The following is a 22,739-nucleotide window of genomic DNA, read 5'->3' as shown; positions in this document are numbered from 1 at the left end:
TACCTGTGCTCCTGTATGGCTGTGAGACATGACATCTTACTAAGCTTCAAGAGTCTCGGCTTTTGAGCTTTGAGAATCGATGTCTTCGCCGAATCTTACGGGTACATTGGTACGACCGCGTTACAAACACCCGAGTTCGTGAGCAGACACAACAGCCTTCGGTGATTGAAGTTATCACGAAGAGACGATTTACGTGGCTGGGACATATATTCCAGATGCCGCCAAACCGTGTGGCACTTCGTACCCTTGTGGCACAGCTTCAAGAGTTCCGTCGTCGTGGCCGGCCCTCCCTCACCCTGCAGCGATGCTACAAAAGCGACCTACGTGCTGCAGGTCTGACATGGCGGGAGGCGCAGGAGTTGGCGATGGACCGAGGGAAGTGGCACCAACTTGTGCTTGCCCTATGCTCCAATGTTGGGATGTTACAGGGTGGAAGAAGAAGAAGCATTAACACACCTTCTACAAATGTAATGCTATATATTTTGTGGAAATCGATATTACCACCGGTTTTTGTGTGAAGGACTAGTCTAGAGGTGGGAAAACTGGTCGATTTTGAAGACTAAGTATACTTACTACCAGTATTAAAAAATACTTATTATCGAAACTTGTTCCAAAATACTTACTAGTATTTGAAATATCGGCTATAATAGAATCGTTAAAAATACATCCGCTTTTCGAAAAGTCCCATTTTCGAGACAGGTTCAGCTGGAACTATGGCACTAGTCACTCCTGTTTCAGTAGAAAATACTAAAGCATTAAAAGCACTGGTTTCATTTATCTGTAAAGCATTTTCATTTACAGGTAGAGCTATATTTTGCCTGGCGAAGTCAATATGCATAGTTGGGTGCTTGCGCTGTAAAAGTTTCTTCAAATTTGACATTGACTTGTATGAATTTTTTATGTTACAAATATTACAGATGGCATAATTTGTAACTATTTCTTTGGAACGATTCCACACGAAACTTAACCTTTTAGTAGCCATTTTTACACAAATTGTTTATTAAGTATAATATAATTATTATCCATTTATACAATCACGCATACAATTTGAATTCAGTTTATGTTTATAAGTTCCAATTATAACACTAAAAAATCAAGAAACTCGACGTGACAAAACCAGATAAACGCGTAGTTAGTTAACGTTATCAGAAATCGGCTATGCCGGCTTGCGACTGACGTCAACTCGATGTAAATGTCATACTCAACTTAAACTAAAATTAATTCCGTAGTATTATACTAAACATACGCGAGTCGCGAAGTCCGAGGCGATGATTTCATACGTAGCAAGACTGCGAACTTGCTAGCGGACGGCGAGATCTCATACCATGCGTCGAACTCCTGGACTCGATAAAGTCTCATACTCAACTGAAACTAAAACTCTTAAAAACCAAAACTAAGGCGAACTCAAATAGTATACTATAAAACGAACATGTGACGATGTTACCATTTCTGTCCTTCACTATACCAACTTTACAACAGAGGAGAAAGGGAGAACAATGCCAGTTGAGTATAATATCACGGCTAGACATACGTGTATCATGATATCTCGCTCGCGCGCATTTAATATCAATAGCGTTGAAAGTCAACCAGCATCACCGAATGGCGAGTCACGGCGAAGAAATCATCGAATGCGTTCGAATTCGAACATCTAAACGTTTCAAGTTTCTTGAAACAAGTTTATTGGGCCACAAATACTTAGTATGGGTAGTTTCATCCGAAACTTAAGTACACAAACTGGTGACAGTATTTCCAACTCACCTCTAGACTAGTCTGACTTTGACAGCTGATGAATAACAGGAATGTATATTATTTATAAATAACACTGATAGTTAATATATTTGATTGGAGAATTTTTTATAATTCAATTTGAAACTATAAGGGTATAAGTAGGTACTTCCTTAATAAATAAATTCGTAAGGGTTCGTTGTGTTGTTGAAGGCGAAACTATGGCGAAACCTGAGCTCGTACCTACCTCACCACAATAGCTCACTGTACACTGATAGAGTCACGGAAAGCCGTGTGTACCGTTGTCAGTATAAGCAAGACTATTATGTTGAGATGAGTTTGCAAGAGTAGCTCACTGTACACTGATAGAGTCACGGAAAGCCGTGTGTACCGTTGTCAGTGTAAGCAAGTCTACTATGCTAAATCAGGGCCAAGCTGGCCCAAGGTTAACTGATGATTCTTTGCCGCGTATCGCCTTATATTCCCAACCAGGCGACCCTTTCCTCTCCGTCCAGCTGATAAGGCCGAACGCGCTGTGGCGGGGGCGCCCGCGTTGACTGTAGGTGACGGCCGATGTATGAGTGAGAAAGTATTCGGCGCGAGTGAGAGGTCCCGCGCTACAAAACAAGAAAGGCGAATCAATATGTCAAGCAATCTGCGATCTGATTTTGAAAGCAGAACAGTGGACCACTCGTTGCTTGTGGAAAAAGATATGCTCAGGCTTCATTAATCTATAGATGGCGCTGTACAACTACATTATTATTGTGCAGTGATGCCAACCATACTATAATTATAGTAAAATACTATAATTTTGAATTCGCGAAAAATGTAATATTATATAATAATTTTACGTAGCTATGCCAAAATTTAAAGGATTCGAGAAGAAAAATGTTCCTGTACTATAGTTTTTTCAGAAATACTATAATTTTTACCCATTTGTACTATAATCAATTTAGAAAAAGATGGCGACACTGAATAAATTTGAAACTCGTACCTACGATGTCATCGTCCACCGCCATCTTTCGATTAATAAAGCCTGAGCATAACTTTTTGCACAAGCAACGAGTGGTCCACTGCCATACTATTTATTGATAAAAAAAACTTGCAAGCAGAGTTTGGTATTGTATAATGACTGAAGAGTATAAATAGGTTATTAGTTATTGTCGTCTAGAATCGACTGTCACATTGACAAGAGTCCTAGTGTATTATGATATTATTATACAGAAAAGAAGTTTACATTTACGTTGATCGTCACTTCCGATTATTAAAAACACAGAACTACTAAATCAGATGAACTCCAAGGTCTCCAAGATACGTTAAAATATTCTGAAACTAAGAATACTCCGACAAGTGAACACGACAGACGCGTCAGTTTGAGCACTCTATAGACAATGACAGGCAATGGATCGTCTCATCAACATCGTCCGCCTGTAAGGCAATACTTCAGCTGGAGCACGGTCTAAAACGATCGTGACTACGCGACGTGAAGATTGTGCAAATATCGCGTGCAGAACAAAACATAATTTGTCATAAAAAGTCAACATGCGTCCATTTAATGTTATGTTTATTGTTGTATTACTAATGATAATAATAATATATATCATTGACATGTTTTATTTTTCAAGTAAATGGGTAACGTTTTTTAGTCATCTTTATACGATTTAAGAATTAATTTCCGCGTCGCCATCAAAAAACAAATTGACTTGTTCACAGCTCGCTTTCGCTCTCCGATTGCCAGCCAGTCCGAAATTTCGTCGCACCTCACACCACAAATTATTTGCCGTTTCACTGAAGTACCATCTTAAATCGTCACCAAGCACTCTCCATTATTTTCGGTTTCTTGTTTTTCGCTGCAACGCAATTCCGCCAAACCTATTAATTCATCAATCCATATAGGTAGGTAAGTACCTACATTGAAGCGGCCTTTCGGTCATTTTATATCCCTCGAGTAGCGAGGGCAATAACACCACCAATGGACCACTGAAGCGATTCAAGGGCAGTACCTAGTAGCCTAAAAATCAATTAGCGCGTTAAACACCCATAAAAGAGCGGTGGAAGCAAAAAGAAACCAGGGAAATTTTTTAAACACTGTTTGTACAATATAATATAAAGTTGAATTCGTAGTTTTCAAAATAAACACCTAAATAATTAATGCAACTACTGCTATACGCTCATATCAGCCAGCATTTTGTAACTCGCAAGTAGTGTTACGTTTTAAAATTTTATTTAAATCTACACAAGTACCTAGGTACCTAGTAAGTTATACCCAGATGAGTACAATATCGTTAGAATAACTATGAGAATACCTATACTTTTTAAACATTTTACATTATTTTGTCAATAAATGGTCGTTAAGTAGTGTCCTTTCACTGGACAGCTTACCCTATTATAGTACCTACAGTTTGTCAAAAATACTGTAATACCTACCGAAGAGATTGATGGGAGGAGTCCAATCTCTTTGTGTAATACCTATTGAAATAGTAATGGAACTGTGATTTTTTTTTTATTTTAAAGGCAAACTTGTTGATGGGATGTTTAGAAAAGCTGAAAAACTATAATGGGGGTTTGTTCTCGAAAATGTTCGAAACTTCTTTCAGACGAAAAAATATCACTCTGACGTTTATCGTTTGCTTACATAAGGAATTGCAAATGGCCGACAATAATAAATTCGCTGCCTAGGCAACGGAACAAATCTAAACTATAATAATATTATTATATTATATAATCGACACGATTGCAGTATCATACTGTGGCGTAAAGGTAGTGCGTTTGGCTGATAACCGAACAATCAGTGGTTCGAATCCAATCGAGTGCGTTTTTTTTCGTGTGAAAAAATAAATTATGTGTTACATGTCACACGCCAAAAATACACTCTGATCTGATTTCCCAACCGCGCCAAAAGAAGTATAACTTCAAAAAATTGGCTACCCAGATAATAAAACACCATTGCCTCCATAGAAAATATATAAAAATATTAGGCCCTAATGTTTGCCAATATATTATAATTTTTCCAGACCTTTTTCTATTATGTTCCGTTCTGTGCGGAAAAAAAGATACCAGAATAGGTAAACAAAAGCAACACTAGGCTCACGAAATTATTGTGATCGACATTCATTCTCAATTATAGGTACTAATTATTGTAACAAAAATTAATTTACGATATGGAAGCCCGTGAATTTAGAATTAATATTTTTTTTATACCATTTCAAGAAACATTAAAAAATATTAGTATTTTTTTGGTGCGTCATTACAGTTTTGAAATAAACTCTATGCTCTATGGTTTTGACAGTTCGAATCGAATATTGCTGAGTTGAATACAAATTTCGTATTCGTAGTTGCCATCAGGTACTTGGTTGTCCTTTTGAAGTAAAAAAGGGAGTGTCTGACTTATAGTCTGCTAAATTGATTGACATGGCCTTTCTAGGATTGATATTAGTGCTAGTAGGCTTAGTATTTTTCATCAATATCTTTATTCGAATCAAATACAGTAGCACAAAATCACTGGAAGGGAAACATGTCGTTGTCACTGGCGGATCGAGTGGAATCGGCAAAGCGGTCGCAATAGAAGCCGTTTCGAGAGGTGCTCACGTAACAGTTATAAGTAGGAACGTTGTAAATTTAGAAAAAACTGTTTCTGAAGTTTTAAAATACTGTAAAGTCCGCCACACACAAAAAATCCAATACGTCTCATTGGATGTGACTGAGGATTATGAGACTATAAAGAAAGCTCTGGTGTCGCTGGAAGAAGATGTCGGGCCCGTGTACATGCTGGTGAATTGCGCCGGTATGGCGATATGTGGAAGATTGGAAGACATGACAATTGCAGATATAAAACACATGGTGAATCTCAACTATTACGGGACATTGTATCCAACTAAAGCCCTGCTGGGTACCATGAAGTCGCGCGGTGATGGAATTATAGTCTTTGTCTCTAGTCAGGCAGCATTAATGGGTAAGGTATAGTGCATTTAATTTGAACACGTGGACATCCGTAAATTAGGTAAATTGGTTTGAACTCCAGAACATTAATTGGTAATGTGCCGCAGAGGTGGACACGAGTTGTTATATTTTTTTTTTTTACGAAAACAGTTTATTCCATGTAGACAATTATAATAAATACCTATTTCTGTCGGCGCATCGGCTTTTCGATCCAATAATCGTTAATTGAAAATTTGAAATTTTCATACATTTTGATGCACCATTATCACAAACAAAGATTATATGAGGTAAATTAGATTGGGGTAGATTTGGTTTGGTCTAAAAAGAAATTTGTAAAATCTCATGTCCACCTCTGTGGCACATTTACCCATTAATTTATTGGACAATTTATTGTTGGCAATTAAATTTTGTAGGTTTCAACCAAATTTTAATGTTTCAATTCATAGGCAGGCATTATACCTAATAAGCATGTTCAATTTAAATCATGGATACTGAAAATCAAATTGTATCTATTTATTAATCCATCAAATGATTATTGCACATTCAATCTCGATTGCGAACCAGATTGAACGTATGATGCCTGCCTTATTCTGCCCTATTAAGAACTATTGACATGTTTCGCTCAACTTTGCTAAATCGCCTCAAGTGGTATGGGCCTTTGCCTTTTTTCTTGCTAGACATAAAAAAACCTATTCATCATATCAAATGCTTGGCAAAAATATTGGTAAATGTGCCGCAGAGGTGGACATGAGATTTTACAACTTTCTTTTTAGACCAAACCAAACCTAACATAACCTAACCTAATCTAACCTATCCCAACCTAATATTACCTCATATAATCTTAGTTTGTGATAATGGTGTATCAAAATGTATGAAAATTTCAAATTTTCAATTAACGATTATTGGATCGAAAAGCTGATGCGCAGGCAGAAAAAGAGTATTTATTATAGTTGTCTACATGGAATAAACTGTTTTCGTAAAAAAAAAAATTATAAAAGCTGGTGTCCATCTCTGTGGCACAATTACCAAAATTTTGTATCCCGCTCCAGTTGTTATAGTTGTTTGTGTATATTCAGTAAGTGGTGTGAACAATGCCGGAAAGTAACATGATGAATGCAGCATACATAGTAATGCACATACACTGTGTAAAAAAAGATAAGGTGCCCATACAAAATGTTAGATAGGTTCCATTACTTAAAATCAACTTAAAATACGAAATTCTTCAACTCAAAAATAAATCGAATTTATTTATTAGATATTAAATGCATAAAAATACATAGTTTTCGATTTAAATTATATTTAGTAAAGAGAATTAATATATTCATTCAGTCTCGCTACTTGACAATAAACGTGCCCGTTTACTGCTGTTTTTCGCTGGCGAAAAATCACTCATCGCTGGAAATATTTATAATGACGCTGATGCCGAAGCGCGCGACGCATCTCTCATATCGAACCCGAAGTGACTGACTAGTGGCGCCATGTATGTACGTATGTATGTCTGGGCGGCATCCGCTGGCAACATATGTATGCACCAGTGGCGTGCGGTCCATTGCAATGCAATTTTTTGATAAATATGTACATACATACGTAGTTTTATTCTTTTTAGTATTTTTTAAACCGTGTTAAAGAAAAAATATCAGTGTAAATAAAAAATAATATAAAATAATCGGTACTTTTTTTAAACTGTGTTATTTCGAAACTGTGCAAAAAAAAGCCGTGCAAAACGAAGATCGGGTGTACTGACCAAAAAAGTTCATTGTCATTGTTCCATTCATATTATTTTACGCGCACAGCCGTATGTTGTAGGAGTGAACACGTTCAGACTCTCACTGCTCGCACACAAGTTCTTTGATGAAATCGAAAAAACCGACAAGCCACATACTGACATGAGAAAATTTGCATGCGCAGCGTTCGTTCGTGCGCGCATTGCTCAAGTCAGTACCGACCTTAAGATTGTAAATTCAAAACATTTTCTAATAAGTTCGCAAAACTAACATTCTTGTAACGTGAAATAAATCATTCACCACAGTATAAGTAGGACTTTCATTTGGTATTTTACATTCTCACATGAAAGAAATTCACATCTCTACAGCACTCATATGATTTGATTCTAATGCTATTGCTGTGAAAGATTTCAATTGTTTTGTTATTTCCGAATAAAATATTATTAATGCAACAATTCTTAATTGACATTTCAGGAATCTATGGATACAGTGCATATGGAGCTGCGAAATGGGGCATCAGAGGTCTCGGTGAAGCTCTCGTGATGGAGACTCACGGGAGCGGTGTTTCGATGACCATCTGCTTCCCTCCTGACACCGATACTCCTGGCTTTGTGACTGAAGAGTCTTCCAAGCCGCAAGAAACCAAACTGATCTCGGAGAATGGCGGACTAGTCACTCCAGAGTGTGTGGCTACACAACTCATGAAAGATGCATTGGTAAAATAACTGATTCATAATAATTATTGGATAGTATATCTTTGTAATAATTCATTCGGTCGTATGGCGGCGGTGTTTAGATGACAACATAAAATATCTACAGAAACAATACCAATCACCAACATAAAATCACATTGTCAAAAAATAATTGTCACCAGAGAAGGACCGGTGGAACCCTAATAATGTGATGTTATATCTTATTTTAGATTTTCTTATACGAATATCAAAAACCTAAGTGAATTAATGAGAGATATACACAGTGTAGCTGTTTAATACGGGACTATACACGCCATACCAACAAGATGATCAAGATCTTTATCACAACGAACAAGACTAATTTTGCATCACTATGTCGTTTTGTTTGTAATTATGTGTTTTTTGTAGCAGAACCTCATAGTCATGCCGAATTTAAAAAACGAATGGCTTGTAATTTTCTAATGTTTGTTAAATTCGAAAAATCTCCAGCAGATAAATTGTCGCCAGAGGTGCAGAGAGTTTATACGATGCGATATTTTCTGGTAGATACAGAGGGTCTAGGAATGGTCGAGAGACGGTGGAAGATACACCGAAAACAAATAAAATTTTAGATTCTTATTATATATTAACAATACGATATTTAAAAAAAAACGCCAGAAACCATTATTAAGAAAAAAATCATATAAAAAAGGTTGGATCTTGTAGGATGCCAAATCACATCTTTCACTGTCCGGGTGATTGCTTTGACCCTTTGAAGAAGCTACAGCAATTTTTTGGAAGGGTAGTTAGTGGAAAATATATCATTACAAAACCAATTTATAAAATTCCAAATTGCTCTCATGTAAAGTTGCAAATTCTTAACTACACTACTTATTTTATTTTTATCAATAAAATTTGGTAAATTATTGTTATTTTTTAGTTGTGTTACAGCAATATGTCATATCTGCATTGTCACTAATTGAAAGGGGTTGTTAGTATAATATTCAGTTCATTTGAAAAATTGAAAAAAAAACGAAATACAAAATAAATTTTGTTTTTATTGCAATTTTGTAACATTGGTTCCGTTTCCGATACAAATTTATTTCAGATTCATTCATGGTTCATTCATCAAATTAGTGGAAATTGCTATAAAATAGATTTTATGTATGTATGTACATATTTTAATTTGTGGCACGTGTGCACTATATTAAACTATTTTTTCAGTATGAACGATTAACAATTTGCAGACATTGTTATGTGAAAATTGTCATTAACAAATACAATCGAAATAACATTTTATGTTTTCTCATTACAGAACGGTAATGCATACTCAACTGTCGGCCTGGAAGGCTGGATGCTGACCACTCTCTGTGGCACGGCTTTCAACGGATTCTACAAGCTGTTTCAACAATGCATTCTCTTAGGCCCCCTCCGTTTGATCCTGGCCTGTTATCAATTGTCTTTCAACCGCATCATAGTGAGGTGTAAAGCTGAAAAAAATACCAATAAGAAAGCCGAGTAGAACAATCTAGGCATAGTTAATTTTTCTATACGTTCCTACTATGTATTCCTGAGATAATGGGCTTCATTTAACCTGCCGTACTTTGTAATGAGAAGTCATGTTACACAGGTTTCTAAATATTTTCAATATTCCTACAATCATCGATAAAATAAGTCTGCGGTTCGGGGATTAAAGTTATAAGTCAGTTCTGTAACTGTTGATCAATTTGGAAAAAAACATTTGTTTTCCAAATTTCCGTTTGCTGAAGTGTTTTCGATGAACTTTCCATTTTTTGTCAATTATCTTTTATCTTGTACAATTGGTACAAATGTTTTAACCTTATGTATGTCTTAAAACATGAAGTGGAGTTTTTTTTCCAATTGTCAAGAAAATAATTCATTGCTGCAATCTGCAGACAGAAAAGATTGAGAATGTATTTTACCCATACAATATGTATAGAACAGTGGCGGAGGGTGTAGGTAGGCTGTTAAGATCCGACATAGATAGTACACACTAAACTTTGTCAGTCATACTTACATATTTGTTTTCATTGAACTAAGACCACAATTTATAGATGGTGTTGGTTATTTATTATAATTAAATTAAACCCTGCGATACCAAGCCATAATAGATAATAGTCAAAAAATATAAATATCAAATCAATAAAATATCTAAAATTATGCCGTTAAATCATACATCATTTTGGATATTTTATAGATAGAATAATATATTTTATCTATTATGGTTTGGTTTGGGGAGGGCTTAATTAATTTCAAAAAACCAACCGACATGTAATGAATGAAAAGAAATAAGTATGAATGAAATAGTGTGGACTATTTTGAAGGATCGCCCATAGCGTACCAAAACTATTATGGTTTGGTTTAGGCAGGATTTAGTTAATTTTTAAAATATAACCAACACCATTTGTAAATGTCAGATCTTAACAGCCTACCTCCACCGTTGGCCACTGGTATAGAGTAATAATATTATTTGTCATACTTCCACGTGGTAACTAATCCCATCGGCTTTAATTCACTTTTATGATTTTTTTTCCATTGTAAATAATTTGCACTTCACAAAATAGCATTTTTTTTAAATTCCCTGACATTCATGTTATTTACGCTTATAAAATTTTACAAACTTATATTTTTTGGGTGTCTTCTATGATAAAGTTATTAATTGTAATGATATATGTATGCAATTAATCTTGACTGAAACAAGAAATTTTTAAATGCCTACCTACTATAACTTTTGCTATGCATTTTTTGATAGCACACGTGAGTCGCCCATTTCCAAAACGCATCTTGTCCAGTTTTGACCAAAAATGAACTGAATATACATTTTTGTTACGTATTCAATATACATATTCTATAAAAAATTCCAAAATTAGTCTTGCTGTCAGTATAACGGTTGAAAAATATTGTCCGATTTCAAAATGCATCTTGTCCGTCTCGTGGTCGTTTTCAAATATCATCTTTTGCATTGTTACAGAGTGAGTATTTTGAAGATTTCGCTCAATACGGGAAAGTATATCATGTTCCGCAAATCTTTCAAGTATTTGATTGGAAAAGGTTTGTAGTTATAATATTAAAAGCACCCGGACAAAGGCCCAAGAAAATAATGGTTATTTTTCTATGTGGAGGTTCCATCGCAGAACAGATAATAAATAGAATTCCGATAGGCTATATACCAATACAGTCAGTTTTGACGCAGGGTTTTGAATGTGTGAGTGTCCTACGTAAATGAGCGTCAATGCATAAACAGAGAGCAGTTGTCAGTATTCGACGTGTGATGTATTCTTGACATGTGTTTATTTTTATCCCGTATTCTTCCTTACTCGAGATCGGTTGCCTGCTTCTGCTTACTCGTTAGGTATTTCTGTTCCCATTATTTCTGAGTTTCCTGGGTTCCATGCTTATATTGTTTCTGTGAATATCTCAAAACAACAAAATTGACAAGGTGAATTTTGGAAATGGGCGACTCATTTATATTAATAGTGGTTTTCAAATTTTTTTGTTTCACGGCGCCTGTAATAAATGTATAAATATTCTACATTACAATATAAATTGTAATGTAGTTGGACTATATGTGGTACTATTCTATATGAGTAGTTTGATATCAAAGTAGGCCAAATGCCATTTTTAACGAAATGTATGTTTTAATTGATTATTGTAGTGCAAGTGCTGCTCTTTTCAAAAAATCCACGAAAAGTATCAAAAACGGTAGTTTTCATAGAGATTTTTGAGTTGAAAGTTGGTATGTTATATAGAAAACGGACATTTTTTACACATGTTTGTGAGTCCCTTGTAAAATTTTGTAAATGGCGTTTGGCTTACTTTGATATCAAGCTAGTCATAATATGCTCTTGGGCGTTGTGGTGCACACTTTGGGAACCTCTTTTATTAATACATAATAATAACATGCCTTCCAACAAATTTGATACCTACCTAGATAGAGTATGTCAAATTTTTATAATAAATAAATAATTAAGTTAATTTTCTCATTTGGTGTTTGTTATTGACACTTTATTTTGGTATTTAGACGTAACTATATACATGCTTAATATGAATCTATTTTTAATGCCTATATTCTCCATTAAGAACTGCTTTTGTCATGCATAGTCAACGCCAAGAAACATTGGTTCGGTAACAAATGAATATTGTTTACAAACTGTTTGAAAGTTGTATTAACCGGTTCATTGCCTTCAGTGAGTTTTCTCGCTCTATGAGGCCGTGACTGACAAACCGCACATACGAAATTCGCGAGTTATCTCACCCGACTTTAAATTAAAATTACTAGCCACTGTCGATTGATTTTCGTTATCTAAAAAACACAGTGACATCTGTTTGAATAATTATGAAATAATAAGCCACAAATTATTGATATTACAGCGATTTTAGTAAGAGCTTCGCTTTACATTCAACATGTGTCATTAAAAATCTGCGGCTTGTCAAATACTGCCATAGTAATATCGTTATGCATAGAAAAGGTTAAAACTGTTTATGAACATTTCCGTCTGAACATTTACGTTCATTAACGAACATTTAACCGGTTAAGTGCCCAAAGCGACTTTGGACGCCCTAATTACACCAATTCTTATTTAATTACTATCAATTAACTAATTGCGGCATAGAAAAGATTAAAATGTTCTGATACAAATGTTCTTGTATTTAGTTATTTTGCCATGGATGGGAAACATTGTTCACATACGCGATATGTTCTTGGTCTGGACTAAGCGTTAGGTCTACATATTATTAATAAAGTGTATGTAGCACAAAAATTTTAAATTCAATAAAATAATTTCAATGCATGATAATATAACAAATATATATTTTTTTTCTATTATTATATATATTTTTTTCGTCCTGGAATAAATATTTATTGGAATGCTTTATTTTTAGTTCAAGCATATATTTTATAAGTAGACCATAACAGCTGGAAAGGCTGCAAATAGGATTAGTTTTCACGTGTCTATACACTATTTAAAATCATCCCAGAATAATGCAATAATTGATGACGTATTGTTGATATTATTTCGAAGTGAATAAAAAACAAAATAGCTCTATCAATACGATATTTCTTTTTTGTTCTTTCGACCATGTCCGATCATAATAGGATCATATGAGCCTCCACAGAGTGAAGGTTTGTATTGACAGATTTTGTTTTTTACGAGAAATGGATGTCAGCCACTTGCTCAACCTATTAGGTCCATACTCTGACTCATACACAAATTGAAAAACAATATGTGTACTTGTCAGACCCAGGATTCGAACCTGAGACCCATGACGCAATATGCCAACACTTAAGCCGTGCGGCCATCGTGGGAGTATTATAGGGACCTAAAAGAGTTGGTTAAGTTAACAGAAGCCTTCGTTCATCAGTGGATCGACTTTTTCAAGCAAGCTTTTGATACCTATTTTGTATGCGATTAGTTATAAAATAACCTCTGAAGATTGGATAAATAAATATATATGGATAAAGAACAAACTTTAAATTCACATAAACATATCCATTTTTTGAAAGAATCATAATTATCTTGTTTTATTCATTATTCATTATGCAAAGCAAGTGTATTCAAATTATCCAATTTTTTTGTGTTCGACTCGTGTATGCTTTTATAAATATCTACATAATTATTTTAACTTTTAAAATCACCATTCGTTAGAAGAATTTAAAATATCATATAGCTAATCAATTGGCTTGGATAAATTCTGATTTTGATTTTTCGATTTATGTTCCTGTTATATATTATAGTAAAGTCGCTCAAAGTCTAATTATCGTTTTTATAAGCCTAATATTCTTATTATTTTGTGTTTTAAGTCAGTATTATTAATTTAATAATGGTACATACAACATTGTAAATGAAATAGTATATGATATACGCTTACTGTATTATTACCAACTAATTTACAACATTAAACATTCTACAATAAACTAAAACACTTACCAATGATTCCATTCTACCATATTCCTAGTCCAATTTAGGAAAGTAGTATAATATTTTTAGGTTTCCTGTTCCTAAGTATACAATGTAATATTAAAAACCCGTAATACAAAATAGTAATAATTGTATTTAGCGGTTTGGTTAATTGAATAAGACTGAGGGCCCTATGTTTAGACATACTTATGTCAGTAAGTGTGTTTATAACATGGTGTTACTGCCAAAAGTTGGTCTGAGAAACACGTCACGTTAGTTGGAATAAGAACATGTCAACGAGTAACATTCCATAATATTTACCATTCCATGTAACATATTATATATTGCATATTAAAGCGCCGGCTAGATGCTCATGCTTTACGACAATCTTACCTGTGCAAACCGGTTTGTATCGGGAAGCACGTGCTTATGGACGGGAAAACGGATAATGAAAATCGCCGTAAGTCTATATCGCGCAGGCAAGTCGCTGCCGTCTAGCCGGCGCATAAGTTTAATTTACATACATAAGTATAACTATGCATATGGACCTAAGGATGGGAATTAACTATGTTATTAACAAAAAAAAAGTAACAAAAAGGTGTATGGGTAGTTACTATTTTAATATATTCATAACATTATCTTTATTATTTATTATTATGTAATTGTCACAAAATATTATAATTTTATTATTTTTGCACTTGGTGATCGGAAATAGTAATTGATATTTAGGTATTTTTTCTGTTTTGCCAACATTTACTGTCGGGACATATTATTTTTGATGTACCTACATAAACTTACCAACAAATCGTGGGTACACTGCGAATAAGCATTAAGTCAAAAATACTAGTTTTGAGATAATCGAGTTTGAAAGTTTGGACGGTCTTAACTTATTTTATATATATAAAAGGTAAATTCCTTTCTGTGATATTGCTTTGAGTATTACTTAGTGCAGTTTCGCACGCAGAATTTTGTTAATATAGCCTGAGAATGAGAGAAGCAAATGCACTAAGTCCATTTAGTGCCTTTTCTCTGAATAGATGTATGTCTTTTTGACTTATAACATAAATTATCTTCGCCAGTTTTATAGATATGACTGTGTGTGTTTTTGTAGACTATAGAGCAGCGATACTCAACCTGCGGCCCGCGGGCCACATGCGGCCCTTTAAGCTTTTATGTGCGGCCCGAAACACATTTATTATCAGCAATTTCGTATATTTTGAGAGTCGTTTCGACTTTGACGCACAGATAGTGACACCCGAAGAGGATTGTCATTGTGGTCCACATCAGATCTGGTATAAGAGTGTTGCTATTGCACACGATTAATTAAAAAAAACACACATAATTTTTAAAATCTCAAAAATGTTTTGTAAAAAAGGGGGGTTTTCATGATTTTTTTCGTCACACCAGTAGTGATGCGGCCCGCGTTACTTTACAAATATATGTATTTGGCCCGAAGAAAAAAAAGGTTGAGTATCATTGCTATAGAGCGTACTCTTAATGAGATTACCTCATCATTAAGTCAAAACAGCAAAATTTTTACTTAGTGCTTTTTCGCAGAATACCCACGAAATATTTAGATACCTACTATAAACATACCATATAAGGGTAAAGTTCAATAGTTTTGATAGAAAATAATATGACATAGTTGGAGCGATGCCGAGCAAGAGAAATGATACAAAGAGTTTCATGCGAGAGCAGTCGGAAATAGCAGTAGTAACATGTGTAATTCATCATGTCGTGTACTAAAAGAAATCGCAGTCTACACAAGTTCAAAGTTAAATTGTTTCACTATAGTAACATTCTGCATAGATTAGTAATTGGAGTTATTTGTTACAATCTTCGGGACGAATTCAAATATCTCAAAGTTAAAAAAAAACGAAGTAATCATGAACTCTATGCGTAATTAATAGTTTAGCAAAACAATAAACAATATGGCAATGTTGCTTTTAGCGATCGAAAGTGGTGCCATTTTTAAAATTCTGATAGCTATAAAAAATATTTTTTCATTGCCATAAAACGATGTATGAAAGTGCACACAAATTTAAAAAATTGTAAATTATATAATAGTTGATTTAGATAATTTAGTAGTTGCTTTAGCGATGGTTCATTTGAATAAATGCATGCACCATGGATCCAGAGTGTCCCTAGCATTTGTACAATACTTTACTTAATTTGTAAGTATTATAACACTACGTTAGTTGACGCATCCGTACAACTAATGTCAGATTGGTTTTAATAGTTTGTTTAATACTGCTAAACATTTGTGTTTGCATAGATAATTGATGCTCAATAAAATGTAGATCTGTTAGAAACGAGTGAACGATGTTCAAAACCATATTATTAATCCTTTTGATGATCCCTACTAATTATGATATAATGTTGCGAGGGGACAGTTTCTATTGCAACATAGACTCGATTCATCTCGGTATGTTTACATGCCCAGCGCAGTGTAAGGGTTAATTGATTTCTGTTTACAATACGATTTATTCAACATCTGTAACTTGCAGTGTTGCCATCTTTTTCTAGTATGAAGGTGTAATAGTACCTAATAGTATTTCTGAAAGAGCTATAGTACATGCGCATCCATTCTATACACAAGACTGCTATCGGCGTTTATCGAGGGTAGTTTATTATTAGTCTGTATTGATGTATTATAATTATTACAATAAGTTAGCTGTCTAAACAGTCAAAACTGTCTATCTCGCTCTAAAAGTTAGCACAGCCAAGAGAGAACTACAACTAAAACATAGCACTTATTGTAACAATTACAACTAACTTATTGTAAAAATTATAATACTTCAATACGAAAATGTGAAATTTTTAGCCGCCGATAGCAGTCTTGTGTATAGAATAGATGCGATGGAACATTTTTTGTGGAATCAAAATTATAGTATTGGATTATAATAATTATAGTATGGTTGGCAACATTGGTTACTCATGCGTCAGGCGCCTAAAAATTGGTTACATAATGCATAAGCCCACCTATTTCCATAAGAATGAATTTTAACAGTTCACGCAAAGTAATTAAATTTTAACATTAAGTATCCCACTGCTTATATTTTATATTTAAATAATAAAAAACCTGTTCATTATTCTATTCAAGTGCATTCAAGCTTTAAATATATTTCTTACCACTTAAGTTAAAAATGTCCACGTTACATTATAAATATTGCATATTTTTTGTAAAAATTATGGTGAAAAATGATTTACCAGCAGTCATTTTTGTGTGTATATTATTTTGTATATGAATTTATTATTAAAATTTTGACTGAAGTGTTACTATCCATATTTTTTTATTGAATTAAAATATCTTATTTGACGCAGGTTTTATTTTCTATCCTTCCACCTAATAATATAATAATAAGATTATTATTAGATACTCCCTAAGTTAGCCAGATTATCTAAGGATTAATAATTATTAGTCCATGTGTTTCCAATCCATGGGTGTATGTTTTTATTAGTGGCAAAGAGTGGAGGTAGGCTGTTAAGATCCGTTTTAAATAGTGCACACTAAACTATGTCAGTTATACATATTCATTTTCATTGGACTAAGACTACAAATTACAGATAGTGTAGTTTAGTTTTTAAAATTCAATTAAGCCCTGCGTAAACCAAGAATAGATAATAGACAAAAAATATTTGTCTATCCATAAAATATTTAAAATAATGTTATGTAGAAGAATAGTTTTTAACTATTATGGTTTGCTTTAGGCAGGGCTTAATGATATAAAAAAAAAAACTATCCAAAACCATCTGTATTTTTATGTATTTTTAATTCAACGAACACAAATAATTAGTATGATGGACAAAGTTCAGTGTGCACTATTTATGTCGGATCTTAACAGCCCACCACCACCCTTCGCCACTGGTATTTATCAACTACTGAACTGAAAAAAATATTGAATTATTCAAAAAAGTAAATGAATTTAACCTTTTTTGTTCAATAATATATCTACCTACCTACAAGATTTAAGCAAGCAACATTCTTTATTGAGTACAGTAAAAACGAAATAATAATGCGGTAAATGCCTGGCAGCCGATGACCGTGTATTCGGACGTATATGTACATATACAATCGACGAACCGCATCATTGTTTCATTTTTAATGTACTTATGTGCAAACACATAATTTTAAACAATCTCAGAAACAAAAACAGTTGAATTGTTTTTAGAAACACATTTTTGCACCGAATAGGACTTGAACCCAAAACCATCGCATTCTAGTCTAATTCTAATTACTGGGAGCGACCAGAACTTCCCATCTAGATGTCAATGGCATGCACTGGTGAATCAATAGTAGGAAGTAAGCCCAAAATAGTTAATTACATTCTTATGTGAAACTGAGTGCACAGAACTTAGGCGGCCGGATTTCATTTGAGGCAATATACAGCAAACACATACAATACATTACTTATGTTATAATAATAACGTAAACTGAACCTAATGTGAACATAATAGAGTAACCCACATGGCTTGCGAACTATCGAAGGATGAAATTTCGTCGAAGAATTAACGCAAAATATATTTAAACATAAACGTTGGATAAAGTCACGGATAGTATCCATATAACCTCAAATAAAGGAGTCTCAAAAATTTCTTTTGAACTCGCTCCACCATAAGATCGTATTTCAACTGATGCGGGGCCCAAACAATCGACCCACTCTCAAGCCGGCTTCTAATCAAGGAATTATAAAGGATTTTTAATACAGTAACATCCGAAAAGACCCGGGAAGTAGGTACGTAAGATGAAACCCAACATTATTGTAGCGTCTTTTTACAAATGATAGCCACATGGTCACTAAATAATGACAGCGTACTGTCAAACGTAATGCCAAGATCCTTTACAGATGGTGTTCGCGAAAGCAGTGGCGCACCCAGGAATTATTATTGGGGGGGGGGGGGGGGGCAAGGAGGAGAATGTAAATTAGTCCCATAGGCTCTTTTTCTTCTTCATATAAATAATATGTTTACATATTTTCACAATACATGGCGATATACATAGGGATATGAGGCGGACGAAACCGGTCCTAATCTATTTAATAAAAGTGGAATAAGTACTAAAAAAAAATAATTGCGTTTTATTAAATTAAAACAACAATACAATATTTATTCCGAATTCCACCGAAAAAAATGTTCTTTGATTTACACCACCACCGTAGTGGGTGTAGTCGTTCTTTTCGCAGAATGTTTATCGCAGATTTTTGGTTTTTTAATATTGAGGTTCCAACATATTAATTGAAAATGGACAAAAAAAGTATTATTGCATTTAAATTATACACAACCTACTCAATACAACACAGCCTTATATCGTTATCGTTAGCCTTATAGCCTTGACTCGTTTGTCGGTCTTTTGTTTATTGCACTCGGTGTACCTACACCATGGCCCCCACATCCTGAAACGGGCCCACAGGCTAGGGCAGTCGTCGGCAAACTGCGGCTCTTTGGCCCCTTGAGTGCGGCTCTGCCACAGATGCTCTCTGTCATATTTGACATGGCTACAAAGAAAATGGAAGAGGATAACCGTAAATGTAATGTTGAATAGACCGAGATTTCGCGTTTATTCAAAACATAAATGGCTTCCCGACCTGTATTTATGTGTCGGGAAAAATTGACGCATTCAAATTTAGAGAGATACTACAACTAAAAACTCGTAATTTTGCGCTAAATATTCTGTCGATGATGAAGGAAGAAAGCAGCTGAGGAGAAGAGTCAAGAAAAATAAAGATCTGTATTTAACTAGGTACTGAATAAAATCTTTCAACGATGTTAATATTGCAAGTTTCGTGGTTAGTAAAAAGATTTCCTAGAGAGGAAATCAAGATTAAATTGAGAAATCGATTTATTGATGAGAACCCGGAATCGTGCTTAAAATTAAATCAATAACATACGAACCTGACTTACCCAAACTTTACAAGGAGATGCAAGGCCATTATTCACATTGAGTTTGTCAGTCATTGTCATGATTCAATTTCATTTACTTAAAATTTAATTTTTATTAATAAATAAGATCATTATTACGTATGATATTCAGTTTTATTCAGTGTACCTACCTATAATTTAATTAGGACTTAAACTAAAGTTTATTAAAACGGTGTGAAACACTACATTTACGTTTTTCAAATTGTGTTTTAGTTCAAATTGAGGGTACTTATACAGTGAATTATTGGCGATTTTCAATACATCTACTTTAATAATAGAGCTGTCGAGTATCGACACATAATAATCAGAAAATATATTGAACATTTATATAAATTAAAATGTTTATAGTCATGAAGTATAATAGCGCCGCAGGCGACTTTTTTACTATTAAAGCTAATTTATGATGTGTGTTTATCTCACTTATCTGGTCAACCCGACACGCCGGCCCCCCCACAGCCCGGGCCCCCAGGCTAGAGCCCTGTCAACCCTCCCCAGCCATGACATATACCACTCCGGAATTCGGGTGGACACCGAGAATTTCATTAGGGAACGGGTTTCTAAAAAAACCTGACATTAGTGTTTCGAAATTTTTGTATTAGAAATTAAAATCTAAGAAATATTATTAAAAAGGGTGCTGGAGAATTACAAATCATTTTTTGCCGTGTTGTTTGTCTAAGCCTAAGGTATAGTTTATTGGCTTTCGATTTCAATATGTAAAATCATTCTGATAATTTTCATATTTTAGGGGGGGCCAAGGCCCCCTGCCCCCCCCTGGGTACGCCACTGCGCGAAAGAACTGTGCTATACATCGAATATTGGAAAAATCATACTCGCGTGGCTGTGGTAAACGATAAAATATTGCATTTTTCAATATTGAAGTACAGTTTGTTACGCCTGCCCCAATCATAGGTACCTATATAATATAATCTACGTCAATTTGAAGTTGACGACAATCGTCCAAGGTGACAACTTCCATGAAGAGTTTCAAGTCATCAGCGAAAAACAAAATTATAGCATTTTTAATGACCATGGCTGTCATTTATTAAATTCGTAAATAGCAGTGGCCACAAGTTTGAGCTCTGAGGGACACCAGAAAATGTATTGAATGTCTGTGACTGACGTATTGCTGAAGATTCCTAAAATCCCGAATAACTTCAGAAATCGATTGGACAATCCAATTAGTTGGAGTTTTCCCAACAGGATGTCGTGCTCGACTCTGTCAAACGCTTTTGAAAAGGCATTGTTAGAATAGCCAACCTGATGGCCTCTATCTAATACTGGCGACATAATAAATAACCTACAAATACCATCAGATTAGTTTGCGTTGATCTGCCTACTCTAAACTCCATGCTGCATAAATGACTAAAGTTTTGGAGAAATCATGATTGTTGTGCATGATCATCTCAATAACTTTTGCTGGTGCCGACGGAACAGTTACCGGCATGTAGTTCTCCACTGTTGACTCGGTACCACTCTTATGGAGTGGAGTAACCTTTGCCATCTTCCACATTTCTGGAAAGATACCTGTCTCCATCACAAGATTAAATATATAAGAAAGTGAGTCTTTGCCAAAGTCAATAAATGCCTTTAAAAAAATGTTGGGACATTATCCGACCCCAAAGAGCGAGTGTTCTCTATTTTGTTAATGAACCTAAACACATCAACCGGAAGGATAATATAGAATTAACAAAGTCATTGATCTACGAGTAGGGATTCCAATCCCGGAATCCCGAGCTATTTTCGATACCTATGAATCCCGGGATTGATAAACATAATCCCGAAACTTTCGGGGTTGATTTTTTTATCAATTTTTATGGAAAATAAAATAAAAACGAAAATATAACAGAAAAAATTCGTTTAATAACAAATAACTACATTAGAAAGAAACTGAGTTTGAATGAAGTTTGATTTATACCCATGTGTAAGTTGCCGATTCATTTTATTTTTTCACATAAATTAATAAAAATGAGAAAGATTGGAAAAAAACAATGCTTCGCACTATTAACAACGTAATTCCACCATGATCTCATACATTTTACGGCAGTTTCATATTTGGCTGACTAATTAGATTTATGAAGCGGAAAGGCCATAAGTACACCATGATTTATTTTGCTTTACTATTTTAAATCTCGCTAACCCATTCTATAATCTTTACTATTAGAAACAGCAATCTCATATTAAATTCACATTATTATTTATATTACAATATTATTTACTCCATTAAACTTATGTATTTCCAAGATTAAACGTATACAATATTAACAATAAAATGTCTCAAATAGTATAAATTATACTAGATTTATTTTTGACTGATTTTATCAATGTTATTTGTAAATATAATTTTTTTATAATTAACAAGTGAAAAAATGCCAATCCCGGGATTGTCAAATTGAAATCCCAAAATCCCGGGATCAGAATTTTGGCTCGGGATTGGATTCCCTATCTACGAGTATAATATTTGAAGAGGCATTATTTTTAATTGGTAGTAAAAACCTTGCTTGCGGCGTAATTTTCGTCCCTATTACTGAAACATGAAAAGATAGGTATTATTAAATTTATGTTATGTTATATTGGGGGGGGGGGGGAGGGAATTTAGGGTTGGCAACGACTCTTTTGGCGTGGCCCTGACTAAGTTATTCGTATGCGACTATCCACTCATTTACATGTGTGAGTGTGTACCATCATACTCATCTAACTTACCTCTATCTTAATATAATAATATCTCAGTTAGGTAGGGGTTCCTCGAGATTTTACAGTCATTCAAGGGTTCCTCTAAATAAAAGGTTGGGAGCCACTGCTCTCTAAGCTAGCTTAATTAATTTATTAAAACAAATATTAATAAT

At 34.3% G+C, this 22,739-nt stretch overlaps 1 protein-coding gene across 1 annotated transcript; it reads left to right on the top strand.

Moving 5' to 3' along the window:
- Positions 1-5,032: 5,032 nt before the first annotated feature.
- On the top strand, positions 5,033-10,361 carry Kdsr (3-ketodihydrosphingosine reductase). The gene is made up of 3 exons (XM_085942161.1): positions 5,033-5,677; positions 7,863-8,104; positions 9,375-10,361. Exons 1-3 carry the CDS (start codon positions 5,137-5,139, stop codon positions 9,579-9,581), a joined length of 990 nt encoding a protein of 329 aa, XP_085798287.1. The 5' UTR covers positions 5,033-5,136; the 3' UTR covers positions 9,582-10,361.
- The last annotated feature ends 12,378 nt before the right edge of the window (positions 10,362-22,739 follow it).

Source organism: Rhyacophila brunnea, unplaced genomic scaffold (assembly GCF_057557595.1).
Source record: "Rhyacophila brunnea isolate RB1 unplaced genomic scaffold, BYU_Rbru_1.0 scaffold_14, whole genome shotgun sequence".
NCBI lineage: Eukaryota > Metazoa > Arthropoda > Insecta > Trichoptera > Rhyacophilidae > Rhyacophila > Rhyacophila brunnea.
The sequence above is the reverse complement of the archived record's forward strand: the minus strand, read 5'-3'. Positions and strand labels throughout refer to the sequence as shown.